We start from the raw sequence: 20213 nt of genomic DNA, 5'->3' as shown, positions 1-20213 counted from the left end.
TCTCAGAGCTGTTCTCGCCATTTGCGCTCCCACAGCTCCATCCCCAAATGGCCTCACTTCCTCGGTGTCTTCCTGCAGTTCATCTCTTTCCCCACCAGTGTCCTCTGCATTGAAATCAAGGTGCTCAAAACCCTTATTGGCTCCTTATCACACAGAAATAAAGACCAAACACCTCAGCAGGTGCTCCAAGGTCCCTACAATCCAGTGCCAACTGACTTTTCCCTAAAGTCCCACCCCCACTAGCTTGGGATCCAACCCCAAAGACCACGGGCCCTTTTCCAGACATCCTTCTCCCAGTTTCCTTTGGGCCTCTGACACGCTGTCACCTGGGCCTGGACACTTGTCCTTCTGCTCCCTAATGTACAAGCCCCAGCTGAAAGGCCAGCTCCCTCAGAAAGCCCTCCCCAATCTTCAGATCAGGAGAGCACCCTCTGGGCTGTCTTGGCACTCTGCTTGTCCCCTCAAAAATATTATTTGTCCTTTCTACCACATGTCATAGTTACATGTGCTCCTGGCTTATCTCCCTTCCCCAGGAGATTGGAAACCGCCCGAGGTCCTCCGCCCAGCCCAGCAGGGTCCCTAGTGCCCTGTCCCATGTACTAAGTGGGAACAAAGAATGACAGCTGTCACTCTTCTTCTTATTTGTGCTTTTTGAGGAGATGTGCCCTGGGGCACTTTCTACCTTCCTCACCCCAGGCCTCTTCTCTATAGATGTTAACCTTCCTCTCCTAGTCTACACTCAGAGTACATTGCTTAATCTTTTCTGTGGCAATGACTGTGCTTGACCTTGCTTTTTAGTTCACGGTTCTCGTGCTTGTCTCTCACACAGTTCCATAGCGTCACATTCAAGGGCAGAGGTGAAAGCCACCCTCTGAATGTTTCCCCACACGCAGATCTGGTCCCGATCTGTCAGCCTGATTCAGCTCCGAGGTGAAGCCTTTGGAAAAGCTCCCTGGGTGATCCGGGCATGTGCCCTAGTCGGAAACATTTGGCTGCAACTCCTTGAAAGTGGAAATTCCGGGATCTTCCGCAGATCCTTGAGCAAGACTTTGCACAGAGTCACTGTGGCACTCAGTGTATGCTTGTTGAATAAAGTCGCTACGAAGGCCGCTCTGGGTTGGGGCCTGGAGAGCATATATAGCATTTTTTCCTCCGTTTCCAGCTACAATTTCAATGATGCAGTTGCCACTGGGTGGCCGGCCCTGGAGGAGTTTGACCTTGCTGGGGAAAAGTGAGGGTCTAATTTTAAGAATTAGGTCAGTAACACCTGCTGCAGAGGGCTGGGCAGCGAATCAGAGAAGGGGCTAGCTAACCAGCAGGTGGGGCCGTCACTCATCACGGATGGAAGAAACAGCAAAACGAAGGCGACAGTATAATGGTTTCAGGGTCAGAGCTAAGCCTGTGGGCTTCTATCAGGCTCATCACTCGGCACCCCTCAAACGGGTAGTGTTAAACTTTTGTTCAACTTTTATTTAGATGGTAGGCTGAGCCGAAGGAGCAGGAGGACAGAGGTTTTCAGCTCACGCACCTACTTGGCCAAACCAAAGTGGGTTTTGAGTCCGCTCTTCTCAGAAGGCAGGTTTGGAGGGTCTTGTATCACCACGGAGCACACCCTTTGAGAGGCCTGGTCCACCGTCTTCTTGCCCCATCCTGTTTCTTCAAACCCAAAATGCGTATTTAAGTATTTCCTGCCAGGCATACAGCCATATCCCTAGGGGCACTGCATTAAATACAATCATGTTCACCTCTCTACACTTCTAGTGATGTTTTGGCACTCCTGATAGAACAGCTCTCAGAGGGATCTTGAACCAAGAGTCCTCTCCTAATCCAGCTCCTAGAGGATCTGAGGGGAGAGGCGTGGAGACAGACAGGTATAAACGGGAAGATAAAGGGACATCCTATCAGAAAGGGAGCGTGGACCAGGGACCACACTCTGCATTCTCTGACCACCCCCTCCACTCACCACAGCCTCCTGCTTTCCCCTCCCCCCACCCACTAAAACCACTGTCCAACCTCAGCTAGTCTCTCGTGGGACTATCACCCTCCCAACAGTTGAAAAATGATGCCCCGGACCCTGAGCTGCAGACATACCCTCCTGGAGCCTAAAAAATCCCCAGCGGTACCCAGGGAAGACCCCGGTCACAGCATTTCCATCTCCACATTCTCTCAAACAAAAGCAAGAGGAGAGGATCCCTGCTGATTGCCAAATAGGGACGCCTCCAAGCCCAGGGCAGCCCCCCACCTCCAATGACCCCGGCCGGAGTGGAACTTCCTTGAGAGCACAAACTGTGTTGCATGTCTAGAACCTTCCTTGGTGCCCTGAACTATTTGTGGTTGGTGGAGTAAGTGAATAGGACATCTTTTGTTTTGTTTTGTTTTCCACATCCATTTCCTCTTCTGACACTTTGCTTATATTACATCTTCCAGTCAACTCCTGGTACCACCTGTGGGCTTCTCATAATTCTCCTCTTGAGCCCACCAGCCCAGACATCGCCTGGTGTGTTGAAGTCCTGAAGGCTTTCATTTGGGAAAGCCAACAAAGAGACCCCCGAGTGTGGGAAGCCCAGTAGAACAGATTCCCAGAGTAAACTGGCTGTCCAGCCTCTTGGAATGTGAGCCCTGGACCCAGACCCCAAAACCAAGCTCTTTTACTCGCTCACTGTGACCTTGGGTCTCTCAGAGCCTCAGTGTTCTTATCTGTTAGACTGTATAAATGTCAACAACACAAAGACAGACTCTAACCACGCAGTAAAGGTGTGCTTGAGGTCATGTGTGTAAAAATACTTGCTTTGTAAAGCCTTCAGCCGCAGACTAACACGAATGACCCTTGTGATCATTTTATGAAAACAGAAGGCTCATTGTATCATATGCACAAATAAATTTCTACCAAGATCATTACATAAGACTCCTCAAAATTCTCTGCTTGTAGCGGGGACTGGGTTAGGATTTGGAGGTGAAAGGAGGGATACGGAAAAAACGTTGGGGACAAAGAGAGGAACAAGCCCCGGGGGCGTCAGATGGTGGGAAATTGGCTCCATTTGGGCCTCAGCAAAAATGGTCTGAGGCCGAGTCTGCCCTGAATGCTCCGTGGCTCAGTTTTCTGTTCCAGTCTCTCCTCTGGCCTGACACACACGTGTTCTGTCTCTAAGTCCAGGCCTTTTTTTTCTATTTGATGACCCATTTGTGTCTGAACAAGAACCTTCCAGAGATCAGCTCTCTAACCAGAAGGAATGATACTGCTTCTTGCTGGTAATTTCAGGCGTCCTGAAGATCTGGTGGGAGATACTTCCCAGGTTGGGGAGGAGTTTGGGAAGGGGAGGTGGGATTATCCTAACTCCTCACTAAATTATTCTGAGTACAGAGCTTGCCTCTCCACCATGAAGGGACTGGTCCAGGTTTTAGCTGTGAGGTGGTTGTCGTCACCTCCCACACAACCTCCCCAGCTCCCACAAAAGAAAGTGTGGCAAGAGGGACCACAGGAAGACAAAGACAGCCCAATTCCTTGACTTTGACCATTTCAGAAAATTAGTCTTGAGCATCATTCATAGTTAGAAGAAGTGGGCGACAGATGGGATGATTGGAGAGATTAGAGACAAGAGAGGGGACTGACAGGAGGAGATCTACACCTCCTACACCACCTCCAGGTGGTTCCTGGCCTCATTTGTGGAGGGCCCGCTCTGCGCCAAGCCAGTGTGGAGCCTGGGTTGGGGGGAGGGAATCGGCAAAGATGAATTAACCATACTCTCAAATTGGTCAGCCTCTAGCCATTCCCGTTTGAAGAAAGGTTTCCATAGGGTTACTCCAGTCCCAGAGAATTCCTGGCCTTTTTCCCAGATAATCTGAATGAACCATCTGGACTAAGAGGAAACAGCCTGGCCTGACGGTCTACACAACTGGGAGTACATACCTTAAACTTGTCGCGGAAACTATTCCAAGGAACTTTGCAATGAACTATGGGAGTTTGGGGAAGGAAGTACCCACCTGTATCTGTTCCCCCCGACTTTGATTACGACTGGTTCAACAATCTGCCTCTGATCTCATCCAATAGTAAAGAAAATATAAGTTAAAAAAAAACCGATAACACCAAACATTGCTAATTCTTCAAAGTATCTTCTGCTTATTTCAGAATTAGAGGACCCACAAATTTTTGTCTCAACAGGAAGTCACGCCCACTTTTCTGGCTGGGTCCTAAAGCAAGGCACTTTTTCTCCTTCAGAGGATTTTTAAAAAATTTTTGGGTCTTTTTTTTCAAATTCACTGGAGGGGCTTGAACTCAGTGATGTCAAAGATCCCTTCCGATGATTAAAAAATAAAGTCTATGGGCTTATAATGTCATGGGTTGCATCTCCATTAGCTTAGGGCATGGTATGAGTTCAATTGTGCCTTCCTCCCAAATATACATGTTCAAGTCCTAACCCCCAGTACCTCTGAATGTGACCTGGGCTGGAAACAGGGTAGTCGCATATACCATGAGTTAAGATGATGTCTTTCTGAAAAAGGGAACATTTGGACACAGACCTGGACAACGCCGTGTGAAGATTGGGGTTGTCCTACCAGAAGCCAGGGAACAGCAAAGATCGCCAACAACCACCAGAAGCTGGAGGGAGTCATGGAACACATCCTCCCTCGCGGCCACAAAAGGAACCAGTTCTGTCAACGCCTTGATATCATAGCCTGAACAAACTAACACAGGGCACAGATGTCAGTGGGTGTGGGGGGAATTCCAGTGTATCTCAGATGCCCCAGTAAGGTTTCATTATCTACCTCGCCCACACAGAAGACTGCAGCTAACTAAAGAGGAAGACAGGAAATTGGGAACTGGCTTCTACTGAGACCTACTCTGTGCTGGGTCCATACATTTCCACATCTCACAGCCACCCTGCAAGGCTTCTGTCTCCCCACTTAGACAGAGCAGGACATCATGGCTCCGAGGGGTCACACTCCCATATCCAGGGCGTGGCTCTCAGTTTGGGCTGCATGCTAGATCCCATGGGGAGCTCAAAAAAATACTGATGTTGCCTGGGTCCCACCCCCACAGATTCTGATGCAATTGGTCTGAATTGCTGCCAGGCACCAAGAGTTCAAAAAGCTCCCCAGGTGGTTCTAATGTAGAGCCAAGTTTGAGAAGTCAGATCTGGTGTGTTTATTCATTTGGTCACTCATTCAGTAAATATTTGGTGAGCACCTACTATGTGCCAGGCATTGTGCTATGTGCCTGGCACACATCATGTCACAGAATCAATGTACTGTACTAGCCACTGAACATTTAGTACACCAGACACTAACAACAGTTACGAAAGAGGAACCAACAAAAAAGGTTAAGGTAGGAAAACCAATCAATATAGCAAAGCAGTATTACAGAGAGGGGAATTTTGTATGTTCATAACTTCCTCAGGTGTGACCCATAGAAGCTAAGTTTGCTTTTGGAAGAATATTCTTTGGGATTATTTTTTTTAATTCACACGACAATCCCTCTAGTCAAGCCTGTGGAATAAACATGTGCTTGTGGTACCCCGCCCTTTGAACTTCTCCCCTTTTGTTAAGGAGAAAATATAGCAAAATTTAAAAGCATTGTTTGGCTTCCTTGCTGATTACATCCTGGTGTGTGTTCATAGAATTCATCTAATAATAGTCACCATTATTATTGTTATTTTTAAGTGCACCCTGGGTGCCAAGAATTTGGGGAACATTTCATACCTATTATATCATTCAGTCTTCACAACACTCTTCCTTGTTTTATTGGTGAGGAAGCCGACACCAAGAAGAAAAGAGACCTGGCCACGATTACACTGCTGGGCAGTAGTCCAGTTGGAACTCCATCTATTCGGTGGCAAGACTTCCCAGCTAACCACACCCAAGTATGACAAAGTGTCATCTACAGCGCTCTTGGGGAATCAACAAGAAAACACAATGATTTTGTTATTACCTTTCCCACATACACGCTATAAGAGCAGATATTATTGCAGATAGCCATATCAATGAATGCATTTTCTCTATTGAGTCCAGCCTCAGAGGGCTGTGCAACTTAGAAAATATAACTTGTGAATAGAAATTGGGCAGAGAGTGGGGCGGAAGTTGGGAACGCCAGTTCATTCATGAACGCAGTTGTGGAGCACCGATTTTCAGTAGAGTCCTGTGTCAAGAAGTGAGGGAGGTCCAAAGACGGGACATTAGCCCCAGCAATGTGTAATGTTTTTTATTTAGTCCAGCATATTAAAAATATTATCATTTCAACATGTAATCAATATAGAAATGTTCACTTTACATTCTTTTTCGTACTAAGTCTTTGGAATTCATATGTATTCTGCACTTAAAATACATGCACAACTCAACTCAAACTGGCCACATTTCAAATTCTCAGAAGTCAAGCATAGACAGCTCTGCTTTCAAGAAACAGCCCAGACGCGCGGCTTTCGGACACACAGGCCCGCGAAATTGCAAGGGTTAACCCCGCAGGCCAGGAGGACCTGCGGGGTTGTAAACCTCAACTCTGCGGAGCATGCTGGGAGTTGTAGTCTGCGCCCGTCCATTCTTGGGTCCGGCGGGCGTTGTAGGCCTCAGGCTTGCGGAGCATGCCGGGAATTGTAGTCCGCGCCCGCCTGTGGCGGGGTATGCGTATCATGGCCGTCTGCGCCGCGCTCTCTCAGTCTTCCGCTTGGCCCCAGAAAGTTTCGGTTCTGCCCAGCGGTGGACCCACGAGCGCGTAAGTGCCACCGGGGGACCAGACGGACTCTGGGGGTGCCTAGGCTGCCCTCGGCCTCACAGCGGAGAACTTCCTTCCAGTCGCGGCTTGTCACCTGTTGCCCTTTCCGTCCCTGCCCGTCCCGGGTCTCCTACAGACACCCCCGCCCCCCGGCCCTTGCCCGGCGGCCCTAGGAAGTACCTGAGCAGGTGATACCCTGAAACCCAGGCTGCCTCTGGTGACCAGTTAGAAAGAGCCCCCCAACACCAGCCCCAAGACCCCCAACGGCCGAGGGGCCGCAGAGGAGCCCACCTTGTGGGGCGTCTCGGAACAAGCGGGGATGTTTTAAGCACAGGAGGCCAAATCCCCAGGTTTCTGCGCGCATTGGCCGAGAGCCGCCGACCTTAAGAAGCCGGTTCCAGGCTCAGCTGAGCCAGGACAGCGCGGACCTCGACTCAGCGAGACTCCCCTGATGTCCCGAGGACGGTTTGTTGGTCCCGGGACGTCCTCGGGTCGCGGCCCATCGCGCTTGCCCCCCTGGCCCGGTGCCCAGGTGCAGGGTCTCGGGATCGCCCCCAGGCCACCGCTCCTGGAACGCCCCTGCCTTTGGGGGTTGCCTCCCGGTGGCTGCTCTGGACCGGATGGAGTCCGTGCTGTTCAGAACCTAGGCTGGGGGATGTAGAGAGGGGGCTGACTTTTACTGTTTTTGTAAGAAATCGCGTGGGGTTGACACATTAACCACGTGGCTCCCTGTTAATGCATCTCCCGATGGCTTTTGTCACTCTTCACACTTCTCATTGGCTGCCCCCCCCAGAAGAAAAAAAAATAGGGCATTGAGTGAAGTATGGCTTGTGTTGGCCACAGCCTCTCTGCCCCTCTGCTTGTCTGGCCGCAGCCGCTTCCTTTTCCGGCAGAGAAATGGGTCAGGGGCTCTGAGGACGGAGGATCAGGCCTTAATCCGCTCACTGCCCGCCTGCCGCCGCCAGTCTTTGGGTCCCTGCCATCTGCCTAGTGCGGGTGCTGGGGGCTGCGGCGGGTTGCGCCGGCCAGCAGAGAGGTGTCGGCGGAAGGTTTGCTGCTTTCCGTGGCTCCCACCTTCCGAAGTGGGCCCCCCACCCCTCCTTCCGGGACCGGACCCCGTCTTAAAGTACTGAACGCCCCGTGCCAGCTGTGGGCCATTGTTGTCACCCCGGAAAGCAGAGTTAAGTGTCTCGGAGATGGGCCGTAGTTTCTTTGATTCGAAGGATCTGAAAGGGCTCTCGCTTTAGGAGGTGGGTTTTCTGCCTCATTCCGTTTTTAAATTGTTTTCAGGATTTTTTAAGGAAAATAGTTAAACACGGGGTCTTTGAAAGAATAGTGTAGTGAGCATGTGGCCACCTGTTAGATTCTACAAGTAGTATTTTACTCGGATGGTTCTTGTAGTCGTGTTAGAGTCAATCCTCTGCCCGCTCCTTGGTCCCTGCTCCTGGTGGCTGGTCCTTTTGGGGGGCAGGATGGCTCCCACAGATGTTTGTGAGGAGAGGGACCACTTCAAAGAGATGTCTGGGAGGGGAAACTGTTCTCTAGCCTTTAAGGTTCTTCTGGTTGGACCAATAATCAAATTAACTCACGTTTAAGACAAATGAGTAGGAGAAAAACAAAGTAGTTTAATCATATGTATACCTTCTGTGGGCGTGGGAGAGACCCAGCAGCACTGGGCAACTCCCCCGAGTGGTGGAAGCCGTCACCTTCAATACCTCCCTCAGCTAAAGAGGAAGGCAGGTGTTGGGGGTGGAGGGGCAGTTACAGGAGGTCACCCGGTAAGCTGGGCAATGCCAGGGTGCGGTTGTCACGCAGTTGTAGGCCCCTGCCTGCTCCATGGAAGGTAGAAGCGGGCCTGGCACAGTGAGGGGAACACCCTAACCAACCGGTGGAGATTTCCCTTGCACATGTCAATGTCCTTTTACCAAAGGCAGCTTCCACATTTTCAGAGCTTCTCCCACATCTGCTGTTTCCGTATTTCGCCATGCATAATGCACATTTTGCCCACATTTTTGAGGGAAAAATAAGGATGCACATTATACAAGGGTAGTACCCGACATACCTTGGGTGCTTCTTGGGCTTTCTGGCGGCACTGCAGCCCCAAGTACCGGTGTGCAGCCCCGCCTGGGAGCAGCTGCCCACCTTCCTAAGAAAACGACAGCTCCAGGCCCAGGAGCAATGCCTCCCATCCCCAGGTTCCTCTTTGCCCTGTTCTCCTGGTCAATGGGCTGGAATCGGGGCCGGTTTGTGTGTGTTCCAGGGCAAGTGACCAGGAAACCTGAAATTGCTGGTGGGAAGGGGGCATGGCAAGAAAATTTTGAAGAGGTGATAGCAAAGTCTCAAGTCTTCATCCCCTTTAAGAAAGGGAGAAGATTGCGAGAGCAAGGACTGCTTGGGAAAGATGAGTCAGGCATACGGTTGGTCAACATTTTAATTACAGGTCTGAGGGTAGGGCTGCCCAAGGAGACTTTGCGCACTTGTGCGGCAGTGCCTCCTCTGGGCTGGCCTCCAACAACCTGAGCACTGTCCTGGGCGCCTTCTCGGAGCTCTGGGGAAGGCAGCCTGCCCGCCCCCCAGCCGACTCAGTGCAGAGCCAGTGGGACTGTGGGCCTTCAAAGCTACAGGTACCAGCCTAGAGCCCCCTGCCCATAGGTGGAAACTGGATAGATGTCCCTGGGTGCGCTGAACCAGGCCAGGGCAGTGGACTCTTCCAGAAAGGCTTCCTGCTTTGACCAATCTGAATTTGTTATTACCCTTCCTTGTTCTGGGTGGGATTTATAACTGGTATGTTCCACCTTGTTTGAGAGTGGGAGGAGCCCCAGTTGTATGGTGCCCTCTCTGGGTTGGTTCTTAGTTCTTCTGTTGTTACTGTCAGTACTCGTTATGAGCAAGTATGACAGAGTTTGAAGGCCAGGCCGGGCTGCCTTTCATGCCCCAGACCTCCTCCTCCCGTTCTGGTCCTCCATTTCTGGGTACTCAGGTGCAATATTGCCTCTGCCAGAACCCATTTCTGGGCAAAAAGAATATTAGTCATTTGCACCATAGTGTAAACAAGTTTATGTGAGTCAGTCTTTGTACCTTGGTTTGGCACTGAACTGCAGTCTATTGTTTAAGGCATTTAGGGCTTCTGGGCAGGTCTAGGAGGAATTTCAAGGTGGAGGAAGATCCTTTACCTCTCATATAATGCTTAGGCCATGACTAGATGTGCAGACAATAGTCCCAGGTAAAAGAATAGTAAAAAATGCATCTAGTCCCTTTTCCTCTTTCAGAAAGTTGGGTGTTGTCGGACGTTCTGGCTAAGCTTAAACATAGTTTTGAGTTGTTGGCAAGAAAGCCCAGTGTTCTCCCAAGTGGTTAGTGTCAGAATTGGATTGAATTGTGGGATACCAGGCATCAGAACTGGTTCCTGGTGTGGGAAACAGCCACAGTTTGGTGTCAGAGTGTTGTGGGTTTTAAAAAAAGAAAAAGAAAAAAGCAACTTCATTCCTCAACCAGAGGGCAAGGCTATCTGGAGACACAGGAAGCTGACCACAGTGTGGAGAGAGACAGGGCCCCTTTCTGTGCTTCCACTAGTCACCAACGACCTCGGACTAAGCAAGAGGGAGGGCACAGTACTAAGTAGCATCCTTTCCAGGTCCATGGAATTGGCATCCCTGTTGAGGCCATGTCTTCCAAGGAAGCCCTGCCTTCCTGAAATCAGTGAGGAGGGGACCCGCAGCCCTGGTGGGGAGCACCTTGTGGCCTGCAGGCCCAGCAGCCAGGTTCTTGGGGCTCATTACTTTGGTGGTGACACAGGCTGTTTGGAAAGGCAGCCTGTGTGGTCAGCAGCTGGCACCGCTCACCCCGTGGCCTGGGAATTTGGCTTCAGCTGAACGCCCCGCCAGGGTCAGCAAAGAACGCCTGCCTGGGCTCGGGCCCACACAGGGGCAGCCTCACCAGAGTGCCAGGGAGTCTCGAAGGAGCACGCTTGTGTCTGTGTTCGGCTCATCGTGCCAAGACGCCAGTTTGGTTTGCCTGCGTTGTTCCCTCATGCCAGGCTCCAGAGAGGGCTTCACCCTCGGGTTTCTAGGAAATCCGGCTGTTGTATAGCTCGTGCATTGTCCTGGCCGAGCCTGCCGAGCTAGTGCAGGCTCTGTTGTGTGGCTAGCCCAGCGCCCCACCCCCTCCCACGTGCGCAGCTCTTGCCTCTGCTTCAAGTAAACATGCACACCCAGCAGTCCTTTATGGACCCATGGGGTGTGTGTCATCTTCCTCTGAGACTGGTTCTCCCCGAAGCTGCAGTGCAGGGCTCTCTGTGCTGACAGCACTCTGACAAGAGGAACGCCGTTGGAGAAACAGGCTTCCTGTTCCCCGGCTGCCACGGCCCGCCTTGCGTCCTTTCCACCTTGTGTCTCTGAGGACCTCCTGCCCATTTTTCAGGCCCAGCCCAGCCCAGCTGCCCTCATAGTGCCTACCCCCCTCTCCCTTCCCCAGGCAGAATTCACTGTCCCCTCTCTCCGGGCCCACCGCACACAGCTTTCTAAACTCATCACAGTGCAGATGTTGTGGCTGAGATACAACTTACAGTGTGTGAGTTTTGACAACTCAAAATACATTTGTCAGATACTTGCAGTCATGTGACCACCACCGTAACTAAGAACAGAATTGCCCCCCAAATTTCTGCATACTCTTTTGTCGCAAAGCCCCCCTTCACCCCCAGCGCCTGGCAACCAGTGATCTGATTCCTCCTCGATGTTTTGCCTTTGCAAGAATATGCAGGTGGAATCGTAAAGTATGGAGCCTTTTCAGTCTGGCTTCATTCACGCAGCATAAAGCATTTGTTGTGTGTATAAGTGGTTCATTCCTTTTCATTGCTGAGTACCCATCACTTTTTCCCACACCTCTGCATGGACCTCTTCTGTCGTATCTCAGTATCTGGATAGTTTTCTGTCTGTCTCCTTGGTGCCCAGCGGAGCACCTAGGGCTGGGCTGGGCCGGGCCTTGCCTACTCTGTGCCCCCAGCCCACACATGGTAGACAGTGACGGTGTATGGGGCTGGGGTGGCTGCGCACTGGCAGGGATGGCCCTTGGTCCTCTCCCTTGCCAGCAGGCCAAAGTGCCTTCCTGGGCAGCAGACCCCCGGCACAGGTGCAGGCCAGCCTGGGCGCCAGCTCTCCCCCGGGCCCTGCTCCGGCCATTGGCAGGGGCTGGGTGGACTGGCCCCTTGTAAACCACACCACCCTCAGTTTGCCGTCTGTGATGGGCAGGGTGCCAGCACTTGCTGGGGAGCTTCGCAGGTTCCGGATCCCCCTACTCGCTGGGGCTCCGTGTCCTCAGTTCCTGAGAGTGCGTGTAGGACTGTGCCTGTCCTGTTCCTTCTCATCTGGAGAAGCCTTCTTTAGGCCTTGTTTTTACTAAGGCACAGCTGCCCTGGCTTGTGAGTTAAAAATAGGCCTGGCCTCTTTGTCTGCCCTGTGACAGGCCCTCCTCACTCAGGCTGACACTGGAATGCTTATGTAAATATTTGGAGGAGCTGGAGGTTGGGGACCATTTCTGTTCCAGGATCTTCCTGCCTCAACTCCCAGAGCAGTAACAGGACAGTGGTGCTGGCCAAGTGAGGCCAGCACGGCCCTCAGGGTGGCGGCACCGCATCTGGGAGATGGCCGGAGGCCAGGGTGGTTCCTAGAAGCCGGTGGAAGTGGTCGACCGTCTGCTGTAGTGACAGTGGCCCAGCTGTACGTCCACAGAGCGTACGTCCACAGGCTGACCGGGGCATTTGGGCCTCAGTGCGCTCCCTGCTGGCCTGTGGTCTTAGAGAAGCTACAGTTTGCCAGTTTCTCCTCTGCAAATTCTCTGCCCTGGTGCTGCAGGGGTGACTGTGGGAACTAAAGCGGTTCCATGGGCGCAGTACATAGTAGGTTCTCATTCAGTGGTGGCCGCTACTATGGCTGCCTCTAGTCTGGCCAACTGCTAGCCAGCACACCTTCCAGCTTCACATCTGAGGAAAGAAGTAGGGATTCGGAAAAGGCCACAGGGTGTCCAAGTGCACGCCCAGGCCTCTTTTTGGCACCGCTCACATCTCCTCATCTTTGTGGGGTTCAGCCACTACAGTGTCCTTAAGTCACTTCAGCAGCTGCCCTAGTAGGGCTGGTAACTCAGGCTTCACGAGCCGCAAGAGGGACAGTAACTGAGCTTAAAATAGAAGTGTCCCTTGACCGGTTCCAAGGGCCTCTCAGGCCCTTGAGGACAGGCCCGGTGGTGCCCGCCCAGCCAGGCAGAGCTGGACTCTGGGCACCCGGAGCTGCAGACCTACCCCAAGGGAGCCGCTTCCCCCAGACCTGGGCCTGGCTTCCCTTGGCCCCACACCCCGCGAGGGTACGTGTCCCTGTCTCTGGCCCACTGCCCCCAGCAGTCCTCAGAGAGGGATGTGGGGGAGGTGGGGGTCTGGAATTAGCAGGCTGGCGAACTGGAGGGATTGGACTAGTACTGACCTTGGTTTTGAGAGGATGGGGGAGCCACCAGGAGGCGTTTTTAAAGGTAGAAAGTGAGGCCATGCCGAGAGGGCAGGTTAGGAGGGGAACGCATGAAGAATGGGCCACACTGTTGGGTTGATTTTGTTTCTTTTTAAGGCCTAACCAGTTCACTGCGTTTGAATGTATGTGTGCCAGGAGCCAACCAGGGAATGCCCAGAGAGCCAGGCCCACACAGGAAGGTAGAGCCCTTCCCGCTGCAGGAAGGTGCCTGGATGGGGCAGCGTTGTCCCCAGAGCAGCAATCGTCCCCTGTCTCCGCACCGGTCTGTGACTGCTTCTTCCACACTTCCTCCTCCCGCACGCAGGTGCCACCATGGGCTCTGACTTCTGCTGACCGGACCTGGGCAGGAGGTGCGCTGCCACAACAGGTGGCCTGCAGCCCGTCACCATGGCTTCTGCCAGCGTGGAGAGCCAGCTCCAGAGGATCATCCGCGATCTGCAAGGTACGTGGGGCCACACGGAATGCCGGGTTCAGCGTGAAGGAGCCGTCACTCTGTTGCTGTCACCAGCTGAAGTTGGGCCCTTTCATCTGTGTCCACCCCGGGGGGTAACTGGAGCCCCCGGGGTACATCATTCCAAAACATTCGGGGCTCAGGTGTCCATCCTGTAAGGCCGGGAGAGCGTGCCTCACAGGGCCCTGGAGAGGCACTTTGTAAACAAAATCAAATCCTTTCCAGGTTCGGGTCTGATTTCTGTGTGTGTGTTCTTGGCTGAATCATGACCCTCTGGGCTCTGATGGAGTTGGGAAGAACATTCTCCTTCCCTCTGAGCAGGAAGACCAGATGCCTGTCTTTCTCACTTCACTGTCTTACCTGCTCATGGTGGACAGGTGGCCTGTTCTGGACAGACTCCAGTGTGGGCCTGCTGCCTCCCGGGCATCTGCTAGTATGGCCTTGCCAAGGGGGAGAGCCCACCATGCGGGCTCTCCCTGGAGAGAGGCATGGCGGGAGGGTGCCTGTGAGCAGCAGTAGGGACTGCCTTCTCTGCTGGCCATGGCCTGGACCCAAGGTCTGCTTTTCCAGGAATGCTCTCCCAAGTCTCTCTGGAGCTTCAGCACATTTGCTGCAACAGGCTGCAGCTCACCACTTCCACCTTGTCACAGAGCGTGCAGTGACTCTTGACAGACAGACTGCTCACACAGCAGGGACCGGCTGCAGGCTCTTCTGCCAGGGCCATTAGGCCATGATACTGTCCTCAATCTGAAGGCCACAGTTGATGAGATAAAAATCACTTTCTCAGGCTTATTTCCTATTTCTATAGCTCTTTGGGCCTCTAATAGCTAATAATTCCATGGCATTTCACATATGCCAGGCACTGTCTTATTCATGTCTTATGCGTGTTAAGTCAGAGTCTTCATGTTTAATTCTGTGAGGTGGGACTCATCATCATTCCCACTTTGCAGATGTGGAAGTGGACGCAAAGACGTTCAGTGACTTGCCCAAGGTCACAGTCCAGTCCGCAGAGTCTGGCTTGCACACACACCGGGTTCCAGAGTCTGCTCTTAACCACACCTGTCTCCCTGCAGCTAAAATGTTGTTGCTTTTTAAAGAACCTACACACACATGTGTGTGCACAGAGGAAGTGAAGTGCCAGTCTCTGCAACTGACCTTGAGAGGTTTTCCCCCAGCATAGGCAGTCTTCTCTGTCCAGTCTCTGGTTCGGGACCTGGCGCCCCCCGACCGGGAGGCAGAGAGGAGCCCTGGTGGAGCTGCCTCCGGGAAGAGGGCGGCATCAGCATTTGTTTGGTTGCCCTCTTCTGCCCCGTGTTCTAACTGCTGCTGGTCATCCCCGATGTCCCACGCTGTCTCTGCCCTAGACCCAGCCCCCGGAGCACTCTGGTGGGAGTTCTTAAAAGGCACCGCATTCTCAGGACCCTTTCTTTCCATCTGTCGGTGGCCGTCTTAACAAGCATCCAATAAGTCGGCAGCCTCTGCGGTGAGAGCGGTACGTCCTTGGCTGAGGTGTCCTGGGGCAGCGCCCAGCCCTTGCCCCTGCAAGCAGCCCGCTTCTCCTCGGGAGGCAGTTACATGGGCTTTGGTGTCAGGCAGGCCTCGGGTCAGCTCACAGCTCCGCCTTTGAACCCTGGAAGATGTCAAACAGGTCCCGCCCCCTTTCCAGGGTGTGGTTGCTTCCTCCCCATGCAGGGGAGGATGGTGAGGACACCCACTTCTCGACTGCCGGCAGGGTGCACGTGCGATTCCCGGGAAGCCAAGGTCTCCACCAGTAATGCGTCTGGGTTATCAGAGATCAGCGCCAAAATCTGGACACTTCTTTGAAAGAAAGGCTCTCTCAGAATTTCAGGAGTTCCAGATCAGTTTGGGAGCGCTTACCCTGCCTGAGGGTGGGGAAGGAAGACTGGGAGTCTTTTCACCAAGGCCAGCCACAGCTGACACTTCACTAGGGCACAGCCGGGCACCAGTCGCTTACAGAATCAGTCCCAAGCACGTGTCTTGCTGTGAGCTGACCTCGCCGCAGCTCAGGCTGAGCCCTGGGCAGCCCTGCCCTCAGCCGTGGTGCGTGAGAGCGGGCCCTGGGGCTCCTTTTCTCATAAGACTTGTCAGAGAAGGAGGTAGTTTTGTGGTCCAACATGTTCCAGCCGTCTCAGCTGGGGACATTTGTCTAAGTTCTCAACCACACCCAGCCTCTCGTAACCCCTCTGCCTCATAGCAGAGGCTGTGAGTGAGTGCCAAAGGTGGTTTCCCCCTTTTTTGCCCTGGGAGGTCAACTATCTTAAAAGTTAAGGGTGCACTCTGGGCAGGAAGGCCCCTGAGAAAGCCAAGGTTCCCATGTAAAATTCGACATTGTACTTACTCTTCCTCGCCTTTCAACAGCTCTGAAGTTGGGGTGTCTTGAAATCAATTGCAAAGTAGATTTGTTGAAACGATACTCCTACTTCACAGTGCTGTATCAAATGAGAAAGATGTGCGAAGCCTGGCCCCTAGCAGGTACTCAGTTACCAGAAGTGGGTACTGTCCTTGTCAGTCTTGGCATCGTTGTCCTCAGTGTTATTTACACATCCTGGTCTTCTCGGAGCCTGCACTTCCCTGCACTGAGCAACAGGGTGATAGTGAAGAATCATAATAAGCAACATGGCCGGAAAAAAGGGGAAGGCCCTCTGGAAGCCAGTGTCAGGGGACTGCTGAGTGACTCACCCACACAGCAAACCTCTGTGGACAAAATGCTGTGTGCGTGTTAGAGGCCTGCGTGGTGGGCCTGCAGGGTGGACCCAGAAGTGTGTCCACCCGGTGAGCTGCTGCAGAGCACTGGGCTCTCAGGACACCTTAGCACCTTCTACCTCGGCCTTACGTTCCCATGGACGTGGTGCCTCACGTTTCTTGTGGGCTCCGCCGTCATTGATTGACTCCCTCCTCCTCATGCTTCCCAGGCCTTTTGATTTTCTCTTGGAAGCCCAGCTCCATCTGGTTACATATTCCCGTTCGTTGTCTTAAAGGTGCCGTGACAGAACTAAGCAAAGAATTTAAGGAAGCAGGGGAACCCGTCACAGATGACAGCACCAGCTTGCATAAGTTTTCTTACAAACTCGAGTATCTCCTCCAGGTAAGTGATTCCTGCGGTGTGTCGCCTTCTGCCCTGCTGTCTGTTGTCTCCCTCACCGTGACTCAGCCGCACTCAGGGTGTGGTCCAGAAAGCTGTCGAGGCAGCCCCCATCGAGAGCACGGCCCTCCGAGTGCCATGTTCTGGGGAATCAGAATGTCACCCCTTAGGATGATTTGGGGGATCCAGAACACATTTAGAGATGTAGGTCAACTTAAGGCAGGTAACAAGGTCCCTTGTATTGCAGGTCTTAACTTTGGGGCAGCCACGTCCCCTTGTGAAAGTCTGGGGAAGCTATGGACCCTCTGCCCTAATGGATGTGCGTGTGTGTGCACAACCAGGCACACCTTTCCCAGCAGCCTGCAGGCCCTCTGAACACTGTCCGGACGCCTGCTTCAGTGCCTGCTGCTCGAGTGTGGTCCGCAGACCGGCAGTGGCAGCGTCCCCCAGGAGTGTGTCAGGGGTGTGCTCCTGGTCCCTCTCTGACGCCCCACGTCAGGATCTCTGCAGTCAGCCCAGGCAGGGGTTCTTCCTTTAACACGCTCACAGCAGAATGCTTGTGTGTGCTTGGTTCAAGTGCACGGGGCTAGGGAACTCTGCAGGTGTGGAAAAACACAGGCAACTATCTACAACAGGAAGGAAACAGACCACAATGTTAACAGCAGTTAACCTTAAGGTGGTGGTATTGGGCGTTATAATTTCTTCTTTTCTTTTTTGGGGGGGGGTTCTATCCCGATTGCCTAACAATATATGGATGTCTTCTATAATCAGAAAAGAATGCTATAAAATGTTACGTGATGTTACGTTATAGGGGGATATCCCGATACACTTTGAACACCATTCGTTTGCACCCTCGCACTCACCGCAGGGTGCAGGGCCCGCTGGAGGGGCAGCCACAACATGTGGAAAGACTCCCCCATCACCTGCTTTTCCAGCTGGTTCTCTGTTTCACACCATGAGGATGTTTATGGACCTTTTGGTTTTTTCTCATGTAAAAAAGTTTGTTTTAGTTTTGGATTTGAAATGACTTACAGCAGACCCCGATTTGAATGTATTGTTTATATATTGAGACATTGACACTTGAGTAACTGTCGAGTAAAATGTCACCAGCTCATCTCCCTGAATCAAGACAGAATTAGCACTCTCCATGTTGCACTTGGGACTTTTCACTTGTATTTCTGTATCAAAGTTGCTACATATCTGTATCAAAGTTGCTAGTCGCAGCTTTGGTGGTCTTCCGTTCAACTCTGCACTGAGGTCCCTTCAAGAGAAAACTTTTTTTGGTAGGGGGTGCTGTTATTCCTGAATCTTAGTAGTTGTATGACCGCAAGCTACTTGCTTACCATCTGCTAGCCTTAGTTTCCTTATCTGTAGGTTGGGGATTAAAACACTTTCGTTTGACAGTAAATAAAAATAATGCCTGTACAGGGCCTTCCTCAGGGCCAGGCAGCTAGGAAGCTGTTGTTACTATTTGTCACTCAATGAGATGAACGGCAGTGGTTTAGATCGCCTGTCTGTCCCACTCCTTACCCAGTTCGATCAGAAAGAGAAGGCCACCCTCCTGGGCAGCAAGAAGGACTACTGGGATTACTTCTGCGCCTGCCTGGCCAAGGTGAAAGGAGCCAACGATGGGATCCGATTCGTCAAGTCTATTTCGGAGGTGAGCAGAGCAGCCATGGGCCTCGAGTCCTCCTCTTCACCTGCCTTAAGCATTTCTTTGCAGAGACCTTTACTGCAGACAGTCAAGTGAGGAAGTGGGGGTTACAGGTGGTAAAGAAGTGAGGAAGTCCGGCCCTGGCTGGTGCAGCTCAGTGGACTGAGCACCAGACTGTGAACCAAAGGGATGCTGGTTCGATTCCCAGTCAGAGCACGTGTCTGGGTTGTGGGCCAGGTCCCCAGATGGGGGCACGTGAGGAGCAACCACACATTGATGTTTCTCTTCTCTTTCTCCTTCCCTTCCCCTCTTTCTAAATAAATAAATAAATTCTTAAAAAAAAAGAAGAAGTCCAGTCCAGGGACACTCAGTGCCCACACACCACCTATGTGAGTATTTACCAAGCCAAGAGCGGCTCCGTCCCAGCGTCGTTGTTAGACTGTGACCCACACCCCACGGCCCACACCTTACCCGCTCTGCCTGCGGTGCCTCCCCAGGTGGGCAGCACTTTGTTTTTAAAGTCAGTTTCTCAGGTAGAAATCCTAATGTTCGCTAGGCTGCTTTCCCTACAGTGTTTCCAGAAAACCTGGATTGAAATGAAGAGAGTAATGTCAGAACCTAAGAGATGCTAAAATGCTGGTGTGCTAAGTAGCTGCCCATGTCACGCTCCGAGTCCCCAGAGCAGGGTGCCGTGGTTGGCTGCTTTACAAAACTCCGAAACAGTCTGTCTCTCTTTCTCTTTCTGCCTCTCTCCCGACGAATCTCTTTTTCTCTCAAAGCCTGGTCCATCTGGGAGTAAAGAACTTTACATATTAGGGAGCAAGGAACCCCCTAGATTTAGGACGGGAGGTCTAAAGTGTTTGAACATTTCTCTTTCGGTTTCTTGTCTGCAAGTTTAAAGACACCCGAAGGCCCACAGATGTGCTCCTTGGCTGGCCTCCAGCAAAGACCTCAGAGTCAGGTGCTCTGGGAAGAATTTCTGCCCAACCCTGGAGCCACATGGGTTTCTTCTTATAGCAAGTGACAGTTAGATAGGCTGGCCATGAGGGCTGGGCACTTTCCACCAGCTGCACCCTCTGGCACCTGAGCTGATGAGGCAGCGTCCTGACTCGGAGGAGTTTGCTCTGCCGGTTTCTTTAATGTCCAAGTAGCGCAGACAGGTCTTGGGGGATCTTGCCTGGTAGGACGCCCAGGTCCGTGGTGTAGATTGGCGTCTGAATGCATCATAAAGTTGGAGAGGGTGCTCGTGTGCCCTCTTCTTCATGCCTCTTCCACTCCTCACAGCAACCAAAGCCTTTGACGTCCTGACTTCCAGCAGCTAAAGCCCAGGGTTAGGAAATGCTTATACCTTCTCTACCCTTCTCTTGAAAGGCAGTGAACCCTATCCAGGCCACAGAGACTGTCTTCTAGAAGCAAAAGCATTTCCTGCTTGCTCATGCGTCATTGGGTTTTGGTGGTGGGCATAGACTCCACTTTCCATAAAGCCCAGTTATCTCGTCTGTTGAGGGCTCTGCTCTCTGGGCACCATTGGGCAAAATGGCTTGGGATGTCACTAGCAGGGTGGGCTGCTGGACACTCGGGTCACCTTGAATCCGTAATCAAGTGCCAGCCAGGAGGAAAAAGTTAGTGGATAGGGAGCATTGCTGGGCCCCACAGGCCCCTTTGGGGTGGAGGCAGCCATTTGGACTAAGTCCCAGGCCCCAGTTAGCCACATTTGCAGGTTCACAGCGGGCTCCACCTGGACTGCAGGCACCTTTCACCACAGTGGGCAGGGGCGGAGCCGGGTGCAG

General features: G+C 52.5%; 1 protein-coding gene across 5 annotated transcripts in view; it reads left to right on the top strand.

Annotated features, from left to right (window-relative positions):
- Window positions 1-6576: 6576 nt before the first annotated feature.
- Window positions 6577-20213, top strand: part of FYCO1 (FYVE and coiled-coil domain autophagy adaptor 1) — a 69373-nt gene continuing 55736 nt past the window's right edge. For 4 of the 5 annotated variants that reach the window (XM_037030458.1, XM_037030456.1, XM_037030460.1 and 1 more), the window contains exons 1-4: window positions 6577-6703; window positions 13520-13657; window positions 16666-16772; window positions 18304-18429. In XM_037030458.1, coding sequence (XP_036886353.1) covers window positions 13603-13657; window positions 16666-16772; window positions 18304-18429 — 288 coding nt within the window. In that variant the 5' untranslated portion in view covers window positions 6577-6703; window positions 13520-13602. Of the gene's footprint in view, window positions 6704-12936; window positions 13058-13519; window positions 13658-16665; window positions 16773-18303; window positions 18430-20213 lie in introns of those variants that run through there. The other variant, XM_037030457.1, reaches the window with a different exon arrangement.

Source organism: Sturnira hondurensis, unplaced genomic scaffold (assembly GCF_014824575.4).
Source record: "Sturnira hondurensis isolate 20B ecotype Veracruz unplaced genomic scaffold, ASM1482457v3 Scaffold0020787, whole genome shotgun sequence".
NCBI classification, from domain to species: domain Eukaryota; kingdom Metazoa; phylum Chordata; class Mammalia; order Chiroptera; family Phyllostomidae; genus Sturnira; species Sturnira hondurensis.
Note: the sequence above shows the minus strand (reverse complement) of the source record. Positions and strands in the feature narration are given on the sequence as shown.